General features: G+C 45.3%; 1 protein-coding gene across 1 annotated transcript in view; it reads right to left on the bottom strand.

Moving 5' to 3' along the window:
- The window catches only part of ADAMTS20 (ADAM metallopeptidase with thrombospondin type 1 motif 20), a 779,002-nt gene that overhangs the window by 49,944 nt on the left and 712,789 nt on the right, over positions 1-16,269 (bottom strand). The window contains exon 31 of the mRNA XM_069628019.1: positions 11,373-11,543. Coding sequence (XP_069484120.1) covers positions 11,373-11,543 — 171 coding nt within the window. The remainder of the gene's footprint in view (positions 1-11,372; positions 11,544-16,269) is intronic.

The following is a 16,269-nucleotide window of genomic DNA, read 5'->3' as shown; positions in this document are numbered from 1 at the left end:
CGTTTCTTTATAAGGTATGCATCGAGAACATAAACGTGGTTGAACTTGAAAGTTAAGGCACTTTTGTATGTTTAACCTTTCACGGTGGTGCGTTAAATGCTGACTGTCGCGTTGAAGGTGGAGTGAAAAATAGTATCCTCCTAGAGGGTTGTCATGTTAAAATAGATCCTCCTGAAAAAGTGCGTTGATGTTTCCCGAATACAGGGAAATGCATTCTGCTGATCCCCTGTTGGCTTCTGAAGTCAGAATGTTTGATATGCAGCCAATATCAGAAGTTATTGGCTGCCCTACCAGCATTATGCTTGGCTGAGAGGAGGTCAATAATGATCTCCATTTGCTAATTAACTAACATTTTTTACAAGCAACACTTTGAGTATTAGATGATTTTGCAGTTAGGCTACTGCCGTCTTTTTTAGCACCCTTCTGCTTACTATGTGACCCAGAATACAGTCCTCTGGGCTGGGAGGCCATGCTAAAGTACTGCAGCACTGTACGAACAAGGTCACTGTCAACCAGTGTGACATTGCAACCCTATACACAAGCGTGTTCCCTGGCTTCGCTTTGAAACGCCTTCTTTCCACCTCCTTATGGGCTTTACAAATCGGACAGACTTGGCTGAACTTCGGGTGCTGCTATTAACTCTCCATGCCTCCAAACCCCCATGTTTCTACAGACCTGAAAGACATCCAGCAAAGGCAGGGGCTTCTGGCAGGTCTCCCCCAGCCCCCTCAAGTATCTACAAACCTGCAGAGAGACGGGCACTGCCCTGAAGCCACCTCTGCCACACATGTGCAGACTGGCAGGAGGGAGAAGGGGCCACGGTCTTGTCACTTTGGCATAGGAGCTTAGAAGCCTAGCCGCTGCTAACAGGGTGCTAAGGGAAGTAGGTAGGAATAGCCTTAGCAATGGTGAGGAGGTTTGGAAGGAAACCAGGAATATGTCTTGATTGGTTAATTGGGATTTGAGAGGACGATGATGGAGTGATGGCTGGACAATGTGCTTTCTTGTCAATTATTGAAAGGTGGCCTGGAATCCTGCCGGAGTTGAGCTCCGCGAGCTGGATGCCAAGTATGGTTTCCACCTGAAGAGGAGAGTTCTGATGCACATGGGGAAGTGTTTCATTTAGGTTGGATGGTCTTCGTGCTGAGAGAGAGAGAGATGTGAGTTAGCACAACACCAAAGGCAGGATCACCATGTATTTGTGCATCCATACATGTCATTTGTGCATGCGCAAATTTGATATGCACCAGTGCAAATTATGTGTGTGCCCGTTCTAAAGCATTTTCAATGTATTTGCACCAAGAGCAAAAGGGCATTTGTGCATGAGAACTTTTATGGCAGCGCGGCATTGGGTGTGGATCGAGTATGATCACTATCCTCATGCCCTGCCATGCCATGCTGCAAAGAAGATATAGGTATGCGGGCAGGACCATGCAAAGCAGCAGAAAAGTGTGAAAAAGTAATTGGCTATAAATTACACACACCGCCCTATGTGAGGCTGGGTGATCTGATCCCCTCTGTTTCCTCCCCTGGTTACTTGCAGATCCATTGCCCCCTTCCCTGTTGTTAGATTCCCCACTCCCTTGTTTCTCTGCTCCCTAACCTTGTTCTTCCCTCTAAGACTGTACAGTTCTGCGTTGCTTCCCGAAGCTAGGTCTGCGCTCCATAAATACCCTAATCATCATCATAATAATAATATGAGTGGGAACAGTCTTCACTCTTAAGTACATAGAGCATGGATCTCTGGCCAGTCAATGATTTCGTTTAGGCCTCCAGCTCTCTTCATGATGTAAATACCTCAGTGGCAGTAGCTCACCCAGCTGCCATGAGCCAAGCAGCAAGGAGTGGCCACATTCTATATAGAACTGGTAGCTTTCAGGTAAAACCACCATGCACCGCGTAAAACTAGCAGAGGAGCCGCTTTCAATGTACAGATGATTGTCATCCTAAACATCTGAAACTTTGCTCTTCTATGATGTTGCTCTGCACCCCTAGATGGAAAGTTCCCTGTCCATGTAATTGGGTATTACCCAAGTTCACCACACATGATTTGACCAAGGTCGATTTGACCGAATTTCGGGAGTTTTCTTTTACCGCAAATATATGTGGGGGGTGGGTTTGGGTTAATTAATAATATAAGGGGTTTTTGGGGGGAGCTGCAGGTGTCCCCCCGCGTATATTTGCAGTTAAAATGATCGAATAACAAAAAAACAGATTCGGTTAAATCGACCACGGGCAAATAAATTCGGTCATACAACCCAAATCCTGTAATTGTCATGTTATGAACTAATACGTTGTGTTCGTTGCAGCTATATTACAAATGATGAAATGACATGTTTAGCATGGTTGGATTGTTATCAACTATGGGTCTCAATGACAGCAAGGGGTTCCAAGCGATATCCGATGGCCGCCGAGAGCAAAGCTTGAATTGTCTATAATGGCTCTACAAACTCTGAGGTGGAATACACCCCGAGTTTGAATGCTTAACCATCTATAATTGTATTTTGCGTATCCCCACTATTCCCTGCAATCCCCTTTTCCCCATGGGCTGTCCCCGGGACCAGCATTGCAGCAAGTATAGAAAGAAGGCATGAGAAAACTATATGTTAATGTTAAAGGACATTGTTAAAGCACATTTGTACCGCCCACTATCACCACCGGAGTGGTCCGGAGTGGTCACCTGACGCACTGGCGGCTCTGAAAGAGGAAGGGAGGGTGAGTTAGTGGGAGGAAGCAGGAAAAGTGAAAGAGAGCAGTGATGTGCTGTTGGCGGCCTCAGCCCGGTGGGTCCGTTGGCTGGGCCTGGGGTGTTTGCGGCCGGTAGACGTCATGTACTGTTGTGCAAGCCTATGTGTGTTTTTTGTTTTGTTGTTGCAATGTAGTGAAGTTTGTGCGGTTTTTTGTGCTGTAGGTTCATGGTTGTGTTTGGCTCGGAGTTTGAGAGGTGTATGCAGAGGGGGAAATTGTTAGTGGAATTGGTTAGTTGGCATTTCTATCCTGAATTGAGGCGCTGGGTTTGCGTAGTCTCCCCTGATGCGTCTCTGTCCTGATCTGGGCCCGTCTGGCATTCATGGTCCCTTTCACATCTGGCCTCCACCTCCACCTGCCTCCCTCACAACACCACATGTCCTCCCTACATACTCCTGTGGCCAGTGCACCAGCCAATGTCCACAACTCAGGTAGTGTGGCGATTGCCAATATATTGACAATTCCACAACACTGTGGTACATGGTAGCAACCAACGGGCGGGTGAAGATGTTGGGTGGGATTAGCTGGGGTAGTTGACTCCGTCGCCATGGGTGTCACCTGCGTTCCAGTCCATCCGGTGTCACCCGTCCAGTTGCCATGGGAGCTTCCCTGTCAGTTCTGGGGCTGTCAGTTTCTTTTCCAGTTTAGTCATCCTTTTTCCTATTGTTTCGGTTTTCAGTTTGAGTCTGTGGTGTTGAAGAGCCAGGTTTTTAGTAATTTCCTGAATTTGTGGTGATCTTCGGTGTTTCTTATTTCTTTTGGGATGTTGTTCCAGGTTTGTGCAGCTAAGTGGTAGAAGGAGGTGCCTCCAAGTTTTTTCTTAAGGTATGGTTTTAGTTTCAGGCGGATTTCGTTGCTTGATCAGAGGGGTCTCATTGGTTTGTAGATTTGTTATTTTCTTCTGTAGGAATTCCGCTCCTTGTCCACTGATTGCCTTGTGGTTTTGAAGATGATGCCAGTGTAGTGTTTTTAGGGCAGGAGTGTTGTGGTCTCTTCTGGATAGTTTGAGGAGTCGTCTGGCTGCTGCATTTTGGATCCTTTGTAGTTTCTTCAAAAAGTATTGTGGTATTCCGAGGTGGAGGCTGTTTGCATAGTCGATTCTTGACATGATGAGGGCGACGATAGTGAGTGTTTTGTGTGTGAAGGAGAGGAAAGGTAGGCTTCTTCTTGTCGTGTGGAGGAGGAAAAAGCATGTCTTCACAGTTGCATTTATTTGTGGTTCTATGGTTAGGGTGTTGTCCATCTGGACTCCCAGATTTTTTACTACCTTAGATAGTGTTGGTGCGGTTCCCATTTCCGTTGGGCACGGGATGGCGGTTTCGTTCTCTTGGTCTTTGGATATGATCATGATTTCTGTCTTTCCTGGGTTGATTTTCAGGTTGTTGGCATTCATCCAGTTGAAGACTTCTTTCAGACAGTTGATTAGGGTTGAATGATCGGCTTCTGTGTCTTTGATTTTGTAGATGATTTGAGTGTCATCTGCGTAGTTGTAGCATGTAATGTTGTATTTTTTGAAGATTCTGATGACCGGAGTCTGGTAGATGTTGAAATATAGTGGTGTTAGTGAGGATCCTTGTGGCACTCCACAGTCGTTAACTCGTGGAGTGGATTTGAAGGGTTTAATCCATACGGTTTCTGTTCTGTCTGTTAGGAATGATTTAGTCCAGAGTAGTGCTGTGTCTGTTATGCCTATGTCTTCTAGCCTTTTGGTCAGGGTGTCATGGCTAACTGTGTCAAAGGCTGCAGAGAGGTCGAGCAGAATAAGGGCTGAGGTTGTGTTTGAGTCTGCGTTAGTTTTTAGGTCGTCCCAGATGAATAGTAGTGCTGTTTCCGTTCCTCTTGCTGGTCTGAAACCGACTTGAGCTTGGTCTAGCAGATGGTGTTTTTCTATGTGTTCTTGTGTAAGTTTATATACGTAGGTTTCTAGGAGTTTTGCCGGGTAGGGAATGTTGGAGATCGGCCTGTAGTTGGAGAGGTCTTCTACGTCGCCACTTGTGTTTTTCAGAAGTGGCTTGATATATGCTGATTTGAAGATCCTCGGTACAGTCCCTGTTGCTAGTGATAGATTTAGAAGGTTTCTGTAATATTCTGCTGGCGTTCCTTGCGTGAGGATTGATTTGTAGATGTCTGGGGGACAATGATCCATGGGTGATCCAGCTTTCTTGCTGCGTTTTACCAGCATTGTGACTGCCTCTGCTGATATTTCAAGAAAGTTTTTGAGTTTGTGCTGTGGTTCTGTGTTAGGTTTGTTTAGTTGTATGTTGTGGTTGGTTGGTCTCTTTTGTATGGTTTGTCGGATGTCATTGATTTTATTTTGTTGAAGTGGTCTGTCAGGTTGTTGCATAGTTTCTCTGAGGGGGTTGGGGTGGGTTTCTCATCTCTTTAATGATATTAAACATTTCTTTTTGTGTGTTGGTGGCATTGGTGATTCTGTCATCGTAGTGCCTTTGCTTCACCTTTTGAATTTCCTTCTTGTATGCGTGGATTTGTTTCTGGAACAGTGTTTTTTGTCTGGGTTGTATTCTTTCCTCCATTCCTCCTAGTTCCAACTTTTTGTTTTCCTTTTCATGGTGTTTTGTAGTGGGGTGAACCATTTTGCCATTGCTATTTTTTTTGATGGGCTGAATGGTTTTTCTGGGGCGATTCTATCTATTGTATCTGCAATTCATTTGTGTAGTAGCTCTGCTTTCCCGTCTAGGTCAGGTAGCTCTAGTTCTATAGTTGAGGGTTTGGTTAATTCCAGTTGTTCGAATAGGTTGCTTTCTTTGACGTGTTTCCAGTTTCTTTTTGTGGTGGTTGTGAGTTTAGGAGGTTGGATGCAGACTTGGGTAGGCAGGGTGATCACGAACGGGATGATGAGGTGGTCGCTCCAGTGTATTTGTATTGGCGGTGCTGTGGTAATGAGTTATTCTTTGGTGAAAATTGCGTCAAGGGTATGTCCTTCTGAGTGTGTTGCCCCTTTGACTAGTTCTCGTAGTTTCATGGTAGTGAGTTGTTCAATCAGTGAGTTTTGGGAGTTGGCGTGGCTGTCTTCAAATCAGATGTTGAAGTCCCCCAGGATGATTAGGTGTTCATGGTTGATGGCTAAGTTGGTGATGGCTTCTGTGAAGTTGTCGACGAAAGTTGCATCATATGTCGGTGGTCTGTATACCAGGATGAATGTGATGTTGGTTTTTGGGGTCGCTGTAAGGTGTATTACCATGGTTTCGCAGTTGAGGATGTTGAGTGGTTCATCCGTTTTTATTTTACGGTGTCCTTTGAATGCTATTGCGATGCCTCTTCCTTTTTTGTTTTTCCTGTTTATTTGAAGGCATTTGAAGTTGGTTGGAAGGCAGCTTTGGAGTGTGATTTTGTAGTAGTCGTCCGGCCATGTTTCTGTGATGAACAGGATGTTAAAGCTGTTGTCATCGAGTAGGTCGAAGATCTCTGTTGAGTGTTTTGACATGGATATTGCGTTTATTAGATTGCAGTGGAGTTTGGAGGTGTTGTTTGGTTTGGACTTTCTTGTTGAGGTCGTCATCTGATCGTTGTTGAGGTTTCCTTCCTGGTCGATCTCTTGTTGGGCTGTGGGTTTCGGGCTGTCAGCGTCTTCGAAGAGTTCTTCTAGGTTCTGTCTTGGGTTTTTGTTTTCATCGGGTTCGTCTTCCAGGAGTTGTGGTTGTCGATTGGAAGTTCCTCTTGCTTTGGTGATGTAGGGTGTTATCGCCTTGGTCATGTGTTTGTTGTTTTTTTTGTTGTTCATCCTTCTTCTATGTGCTTGTGTTAGGTTGTTTGATGTGGCGGCTTCTAGCATTTGGTTGGTTTGCTGTGGTGACCAGTTGTCAATGAGGTATGGAGTTAAGTAGAGGGATTTGTCTCTTCTCTCAGTGATGGTTCGATTTGTATTCCTGTCTGTGGGGGTGCGTTCTGTAGTTGTCTTTCTTTGTTGCTGTTCCAGAGTGTTTGTTCTTTCGACTTCTCTTTTTCTTTCCCTCGGGATGGGTCGTTTGCGCGGCATTATAAGATTGAGAGTTGTTTAGTCTTTGTTTGTTTGGTGATTTCCAGTTGGTTCTGCTTTGGTCTGGTTGTCTTGTGGAGTAGTAGTGGGTGTGGAGGGCTGTCCTCTACTAGTTTGGGCTCTGTCTGTAGGTGGTATTCCGACTGATGTTGCTGACTCGTTCAGTTGCAGTCTTGAGAGGGGTAGGGTAGGTGGTTAAGGGTTATATGGTTGGGTGGTATCGGTGGATCTCTTTAGTGCCCGTCTCCCTGAACGCGGTTCATTGCGGTGAGCTAGCTATGTGGCTTTGAGAAGGGTATCTACTAGTTGAAGAGTGGCTTGGAGGGGCGCAGCTAAGATTTACGCCTTATGAGGCGTGAGCCCCTAATCGGAGTGTCACTCCGCAGTAAATTACTGGTGGGTTCTGTCTCACTTTAGAGTGAGTTGGTCAGCGAAGTATGAGAGACCTGTGTAGAGAGGGAGGCACCTATCAATGCAATCTAACATCACACAGTGGAACTGGAGACAGAATCCCTGCTAAATTTGAGAGACTTGTATAGTGGGAGAGAGGCCTATCAAAGCAATCTAAATATCACACACTGCTATTTGGGTACAGCACCCTGCTAAATTTGAGAGACCTGTATATTGGGAGAGAGGCCTATCAGTGCAATCTATATGTCATACAATGCAATTTGGAGACCGAACCCCTGCTAAAATTTGGGAGGACTGTATATTGGGAGAGAGGCCTATAAATGCAATCTAGATATCATACAATGCAGTTTGGAGGCCTATCAGTGCAATCTCTATGTCATACAATGCAATTTGGAGGCAGAACCCCTGCTAAAATTCGAGAGACCAGTATATTGGGAGAGAGGCCTAACAATGCAATCTAGATATCATACAATGCTGTTTTGAGACAGAACACCTGCTAAATTTTGAGAGACCTGTATAGTGGGAGAGAGGCCTATCAGTGCAATCTATATGTCATACAATGCAATTCGGAGACAGAACCCCTGCTACATTTTGAGAGACATGTATAGCTCTATACAGAGCGGGGAGGTCTGTGGCGAGCAGGTCAGATTTGTCCAATAGTAAACCATGATTTAATTTTGACTAGGTTGTGGGGTGAGGGAGAGAGATGCAGTGCGGAGTAATCACCTTACTTAATATGGGTTTGCTAAGTGGCTCGTATTCTAGTGTAGAGTGGATGCTCTGCTCCTAGTCCAGGGCTACTCCTACCTTACTGGTCCTTGTAGTTGATGGTTGCCGGCTGGCCACTGGCTTCCCCTGCGGACACCTGCTGACACTTCCTGGAGCCGCCTGTGTTAGAGCCGCCCTTAGCCGTGGGGCTGCACGGGCAGAGGGCTGCCCTGGGAAGACCAGTGATGAAGGCTGAGAGGACCAATGAGAACGGGGAATTCGGGTCGGGAGGCGGGAGGAAAGGAAACCAGGAAGAGGGTGTGGGGTGGGAGAGAACGGCAGCAGGGGCAGCAAAGGGCCTGGGGGCTTGCAACAAAATGGAGAAGGCCCGGAATGGGCAAACAAATCAGCCGCACTCACCGCGCATCCACTGCAGAGTGGATGCTGTTGCTCAGACACCGACCGCTAGGCCCTGCAAGACTTGGTCCGTAGGACCAGTGAGAACGGGGGAAGGCGGGTCGGGAGGCGGGAGGGAAGGAAACCAGGAAGAGGGTGTGGGGTGGGAGAGGTCGGCAGCAGGGGCAGCAAAGGGCCTGGGGGCTTGCAACAAAATGGAGAAGGCCCGGAATGGGCAAACAAATCAGCCGCACTCACCGCGCATCCACTGCAGAGTGGATGCCGTGGCTCAGACACCGACCGCTAGGCCCTGCAAGACCTGGTCCATAGGACCAGTGAGAACGGGGGAAGGCGGGTCGGGAGGCGGGAGGGAAGGAAACCAGGAAGAGGGTGTGGGGTTGGAGAGGTCGGCAGCAGGGGCAGCAAAGGGCCTGGGGGCTTGCAACAAAATGGAGAAGGCCCGGAATGGGCAAACAAATCAGCCGCACTCACTGCGCATCCACTGCAGAGTATGAACAAATTAGAAACTGGTTTCCTCTCCCCTCACCAGGGTTGTCATTTGGTAGTCGCTGGGGGTCAACACCTGCGGCCCCGGAGGTCTCCCTTGATACCCATAAAAAAATAAATGTTTTAGTTTTCTTTTTAATTTGAAGCTCCTGGGCTGTGTGCAGCGATGTGGCTCTTTGTTTCTGGAGAGGCTGGCTTTCTTGTTCAGGCCTCTTTAAAAAACTACAGGGGTTCTACAAGTGTAACACTTTGAGCAGTGACCCTAAATTCGAAAGAATTAGAATAACAAATAATGTCTTTTTCTGGAAATCTATACAATAATTGCTAGACCCATTAAAGGTTTATTTTCAGGCACACTTCAGTCATTGAGTTCGTCTGTTAAACACCTCAAATTCACAATGCAGACAAAAAGCATTTAGAGTAGAATAAGCATCCATCTCAGACTATGTACTTTACTTTTCGCAAGTTGTAGTTATAGGATGTGTTTTTCTGCCGTTGTCTCTGTTACGATCATCACAAGACATTCCATCTCGGGGCCCTCGGTCACGTGACAAAATCATTATGCCGAAGAGCTTGTGTATAGTGTAGAAATGTTTGACCATAGCACATAAAGTGGCCCTTAATTTAAGTGTGCCACAATTAATGCTTTGTTGTAATGTGTCTTTCTTTCCTATCATGCTGTTCAGGATGTTTTTTTGCATGGATGAGGTAACGAGTGCTGAGAGTACAGGATGCCGTGCAAGCCCGCTACGTTCCCCTGCGCGCTACTCTAAATTCTTTAACACACAGTTATGAACCCTCCCAATGGTATGTATTTAGCCAACCTCCAAAGCCTGAAAAGTATATCCATGCAGGCTTGATATGAGGCCAATCTTTGCACCCGAACTGCAGAGGAACTGGCCTGCTGTTAAATCTCATTTAATAGTTTAATGGTATCCACTACAGAGTGTAATTTGCTTTCTAACTTTGAGAACATTCAGACATGTAATTGCTCATTTTACTATAGTCAGTAAGATTGCTAAAGCCAGTAAGATAGGTCAGTGGGTTGAGCGCTTCCTGCTGCGATGTGTGTGTGATCTACAGGTTCGAATCCTGGCAAGGCCAACTCAGCCTTTCATCCTTCTGAGGTTGATAAATGAGTACCAACACAGGTTGGGTGATATTGTATGTATATTTGTACTATATGAAGCGCGTAAGCACAAGTGCTATATAATAACACATCATTATCATTTGCCTTGGACGTCTGCTTGCATTACAGTAATTTGATCATATTGCCCTATACACACTGATATTAACGATACATATGGTGATCCATTCTTGTATGAAATGTATATCACATTACAGTGTTATTGTAATCATATTTTTCTTAGTGTACTTAGGAACAGTGCTATGTGATGCCACTTCGTGTTTTGTCAAGGGGTGAAAGGTTGTCCTCCATCGCTTCCTGTGATGTCACTTCGGGGTGTGGTCAAATGACATCACTTCCTGTGATGCCATGAGAGGTCAAGGGTTGTGTGATGTGACTTCTGCTACACCTGGCATTTTGGTGAAATGACGTCCCTACCCCTCACCCATAGGAACCCAAAAAGAAAATACCTGGCAGAGAAAATCACCATGATGTCATGTGATGTTATATTAGCAGGCATTTGTAGAGATCAAACTATCGCCTTTTCAGTGGCTTCTTGGCACTGAACCATGGGAGCGCGGCTGACTAGTCAGAGTAAAGGGAATTTAGGGGAAGTGGCAAGTTGTCCATTTTAGCTAAGGTTTCTTTTTAAGGTTTTGGCAGAAGAGTCCATAACTTGGGGGCAGTAGATGAGGAATTCCATACTCTCCTGCCAAAGGATGTAGCTTTCACAATAGGTGCATATGGTTTCCGATGGAAGCCATCACAATGGACATTCTGTTTGGAACATATGAAAGAATTATATGTATCATGTGTATGAATATATGTGAGCTACTCACACAAGGTCCTTCCAAACTACTGGGTTATCCCAACCCAGGAACCATTCACAAGCCACCACAATGACCCACATTGATTATTGCAAAACCATTTTTTTGCAGAACTCAGTGAGGGTGAAAAATTCAGAGAACAGAGCTCCAAATCAAGCAATGTGAAATGTAATAATAATGTACGTATCAGTGAAGGAGGGCAGTGGGAGGACTAATGCAAGGGCAGACCAGGAAGGGGAATGTCAGCGAAGATGAACGGCAGCAAGATCTCAATAGGATGGGTAATAGAGTAGGGGCGGTGAGCACATAATCGGAGGTGAGGGCCCGACATGGAAGGCAGCGAGATGACAATGGCGGCCGTGGCCTATGGGATGAGAGCAGGAGAGTAAACGGCCAAAGAAGGTGTGTTGGAATAACGAGTGGGCACCGGCAGATGGACAGGGCGAAGGTGAGGTCAACCGGGAGGAGGAGTGGTCATTCTGGCAGATCTCTTCCAGATAGCGACCAACAACAAATCCACGCTGGAAGGGACACAGTACGAGGGCGGAGCACTTTGTGACGAAAAGGCACTCGCTGCCTTATTTCTGCAATAAGGGACTTGCACAATGATCACACAGAACCATCGGAACAATGAAAATTGTGTGAAGCATACCTGTGACAAATCTTCTGTGACCACCACAAATCGGCAGCGCGCATGCCTGCACCTTTTCGTGGAAGGAGGCCTTGTAGAAGCATCGCAGTAGTTGTCCTTCACATGGTTTCTGTTGCCATCAACGCACTTGATCTTGCGCTGGGACTCGCCTTTCTTGCATGCCATGGAACACTAGATGCAGAAACATGTTTTAGAGGTAGATGTTTTAGACAGCTCATTTGACTGTATTTCATGTTAAGCAAGACATATTGACTTGTTGGAATGAGGGATGGGTAAGGATTGATGTGTGTGGATTTTGCGGGTTGCATTGCACAAGCAGAACATCATCCCAGACTCTCTGGATCATCAGGGACACTGACTGTCTTTAAACAATACATCAGGCCTCATTAAAAGTGTTGCAGTCTGGAAACAACAGTGCCAGTAAGCTCACCGTCACCCTTGTTTCTGGATCACCACACTACTAGTGTGCCTGCTGGGGCCTCTGCGCTTGACAGATCTGACCCTGCTGGGCACAGCGGCCCCAGTAGGCAGATTCATCACGGAAGCACCAGCACCGTTAGCAATGGTGCCAGTGCTTCCATCTCCCCATTCCCATGGAGTTCTATAGGACTCCATGGGAATGGGGACGTACAAAATGCAGTTCCCGACTTCCCGCGCTTCCGGGACTTATAATGTCCAGGTGGCACCAGGATGTCAGGCATCGGATATGGTGTTAGAGGGTTGGCGATAACCAACGCCGACCTCGTAATGAGGCCCATCATCTTTTTTTAAAACTTTTTTGTAATTTTTTACGGCCATTGGTTTACTATTTGAAATCTTTTACCATTTATAACATAATACAAGTTAATACAATATGCAAACATTAAAATAATTATAAACACCCAGTTAGATAAGAAAAAGAAAAACACATTCATTTGAGTACATCCTAAATTCCTGACACAAACATTTCATTTAAATTCATAATGTATTCCTAATATATCGGGCATTTAGTCCTTAGCCATAATTAATTAGATACAATCAGAATATCATTCATGAAACCTCTCTAGAGAGAAAAACAAAAATACTATTGGCCAACGACTTACACCTCCTAACCCTCTATAGGCAATGTCCCTATTTTAATAAATATCTCTTTTAAAAAGTTAACCAATGCTAAATTCAGTGTTAGTCGTTCGCCATGTACCCACCACTGATCACTGCATCTAGTGCGTCGGTCGTTGATGACTTTGCTCAGTATCCTAGTTCTCGTCTCAGTTAGTGTTGTGCAAAACAGTACCAGGTGTTTCAGAGTCTCTTTTTCATTCTCCCGTTTGCACAGCCTACACGATTGATTAGCCATTTTGTCTCTACTGCATTTGACCAAAATTTCTCTTTTAGGTAAGAGGTTTAGCCTAAACCTCATATATTGCACTCGATAGAAGCCGTTAGGAAAATTTTGAGATATTTAGGCAAAGAGTTAAAACGCCGGTTTTCAGGTATCGACTGTAAGTCTGCTTTGCTGCTGTCTCTATCCAATCTTTTCCCCATAACTTTTTTTAACCAAAGTTGGTTTCAACACCAATGTTTCTTCCGAGACACTCAAGTCCACCAAAATCGCCCCGCAAATACACTTCCATTCTATTAAAGTAGGCTCCAAATTATTTAGTAACGCCCCCTTAAGTATGCAAAAACCCTGCACTTGCTTTGTTGCTATGCACTTATTGTATAGCATTAAGCTTTTCCAGTCCACCATTGCGTACATAGATGTGAGACCCAGTTCCGTCCTTATCACCTGGATTGGGACACACCCTGGAAGTGACAGCACTTTTTTCCAAAATAAACTCTCCAGCGTTGCCCATGTGTCAGCTTTGAGCGAGAAAAAAGCCTCTGCTCCATAGGTCAAAATTGGGATCACTTTAAGACGATAAAAGGACACTACGGGAGAAAGGGAGAATCTTCAGTTTCTTTTTTGAGATAACTCTCGCTTGGGACGCCAGGTTTTTCGCTTTTATGTGTAGAGCCAATTCTCTTGGGGTGTCTTTTATGCTGGTATTCAGGTGCACCCTTCGCAAACTCTCCCCTCCCAAGAAGCACTGATGTTTACACCTTTCACTCCCCGTAGGTGGCTGTAAAATCAATATACTAGATTTCGAAATATTGATCTTCAAGCCATTTTCATCGGTGTAGGCCTGTGGCGCATCTAGCTGCCTTTGCAGCTCTACTGGGGTATGGCTCACTAGGACCAAATCGTCCGAATACAGTTGTCTGTCTAGATGCACCCCATGAATATTAGGCAGGAATCTTCTTGCAGTTATCAATGTTTTGTGCAAGTCCGAAATAATTAAGTTAAACAGAGCTAGTGCCAACGGGCGTCCCTGCTATAACCCCTTTCCTGTTGGAATAGGCTCAGAAAGTGCCCCCTTAGTGTCCAATCGGACTTGCAAGGAAGTGCCAGAATACAAGCCTTGTATTGACTCCAAAATGTCCTTTGGACAATCCCAACCTTTCAGTTTAGCCCAAACTTTCTGTCGATTGATCGTATCGAAGGCTTGGGCCACGTCTATGAAAGCCAGGTCCGTTTATGCATTTTTCCCTCTCCGAGCGTGCTTTCAGCATGTTAATAAGGAAAATGTTCAGGGACGTACATACCCCTTTTATAAAATCCGACTGCAAGGGATCCCAGTTTCCAGATAGAGAGGCCCACCCCAAAAGCTCCTTCAGCACGAGTGCTGCAAAGATATTCCCAACCACATCAAGAAGGGCAATGGGTCTATAATTGGGGTCTGACCTGTAAAATTTGTACCACCACTGATTTTTTCCATGATGGTGGAATTTTTCCCATCTTTCCTATATAGACTAACGGCTTCAAGTGAAACAGTGCCCATTCCTCTGGGTTCTCTTTAAGCATCACATTGGTTATACCATTCGGACCTGGTGCTCTAGACTTACTTGCTTTTTTAATCAGGTCTGCGATGGTGTGCAAGTCCACCGATAGAGACCATTTCCTGCACGTTGGATCAGCGTATGGTGAATCTCCCACTCCATTTTCCAAAAACAACGAAAAATGCTCAACCCATACCTCGGACGGGACAGCATTTGTTAACAGTGCCTCCTGGGGACTGTTCAAGGAATGTATTCATTTCCAAATGTCGCCCATCCTTTTCATTTCGACACAGTTGAGCATTAATTCTCCATCGTGCTGCAACATCATAAATGTTCTCACTTTAACCCAGTTGCAATATTTCTGCTTTCATTTTCTATTGGAGTCCACACTCTCTCCATTTCTCTTTCAACCCTGCCCTTAAATTCCTCTTGGCCTTCACCAATTCCACATCATAAACATGCAACTGAGTGAAGCTTACCTTCTGGGCAGGTTGTCTTGATTCAGTGAAAATCATAATAAGCTTGTTGTAATGCAACATAGAATCTACTTGATCAGTACTGGCTTTCTTCGCCTGATCACTGAATCTTTCGGTCAGCCATCTTTTTTTATAGTTAGCCTAGTCTCCCCCACCCAGAGAATTCGATCGCCTGACGATATGTTTCCGTAGCGGGTCTTTCCCATTGTATCCAGGTAATCTTCAGGATGTTGTGATCACTGGGGTTAGTGTGTCTAATTTGCAACGTTAGGGTTCTTCTCAGCATGTTCTCTATCATGAATATGTAATCTAATACCTTTTTCTCCTGCCCTCGCTTCCATATCGTTTGAGCTGACTTGTCCTTGATTTGGCCATTCAGCAAATGCAAATTTCTGTAGCTCAGCTCTTTACCCTAAGCATGGCCTCTCAATTCCGACTTGGATGAGGCAGTGTGGATCTCCTGTATCAAGGTATTATTACAATCAAAGCAGTGAATGTTTAAATCTCCACATATTGTTACTGCTAAACCTGGCCAAGCCTCAAAAGACCTATCTATCAACTCCATGATTGTACTCTGAAAGTTAACCACAGCTTTGGCTTCGATGTTCCAATACAAATTCAATAACATTAAACATTTCCTAGTGGATTTGAGTTATTAACCTCGATCATTAGCATTTGTTTATAAGCATTTGGATATGTTGTTTCAATCACTACCAAGCCTCTTCTGTTTTTCACAGCTGTCAGCAATCCTGAGCTTGGTCTCCCTTTAGGCTCCTTCAGTGCCTTATTCAAGTGTACCGAGAAGCAATCCAAGACTGGCCTTGTTCTTAGCCAGGTCTCCTGCAGGCATACACTATAATTCGAATTAAAATCCAATTCCCCTTGCCAAACAAATGAGTATGCCCTCTTGTGTTCCAACATCCCAAGGTAAAAGGTTCCGAGTGGCCTGGCTGGGCCAGTTACACTCTTCGTTTGTCGGTGACTAAGGATTCAGACCCCCATCTGAGGGGTGGTAACTTTTTGAGCCTGTGTTGGGGGAGAAGAGCCACCTCTTCCTTTCTTCTGAACTCAGTACCTCTTGATTGGTTAGACCACCCAGCCAGAGGATCAACTTTAGAGTGGTGTCATTTGTCAGGCAGCTGTGTTAAATCGAACCCCAAACGTAAGAGGTTATCCACTTCTTCAAACAGGGACTACCTTACTAAGTTGGATACAAGGTGAATAACCACCCTGTCCAGGCGGCGTTCATCTGTGAATTCAATTATGTGCAGGTCATTGGTTGATATCGGGTGTAAATTTGGAACATGATGCAGTAATAAAATGTAATGTATTTTTTTAATGTAAGGCCATCATTGATATACAGGATGCGTTCCAATAGCGGGCAATTTGTGCGAAGAGTAGTGTCCTTGGAACTGCTGAAGGTTTGTTTGCTTTTAGGAGGGTTCTCTTCCAAATTCGTGGATCTCCTTCGACTCCGGGGCCTTGAGGCCAGCCCCTTCCGCCTATCCTCCAAGGTTAAAAATATGGGGCTTGCCCCTTCTGCCCAATGAGACTCAGATTTA

This window comes from Ambystoma mexicanum, chromosome 12, assembly GCF_040938575.1.
Source record: "Ambystoma mexicanum isolate Mex_15411 chromosome 12, UKY_AmexF1_1, whole genome shotgun sequence".
NCBI classification, from domain to species: domain Eukaryota; kingdom Metazoa; phylum Chordata; class Amphibia; order Caudata; family Ambystomatidae; genus Ambystoma; species Ambystoma mexicanum.
The sequence above is the reverse complement of the archived record's forward strand: the minus strand, read 5'-3'. Positions and strand labels throughout refer to the sequence as shown.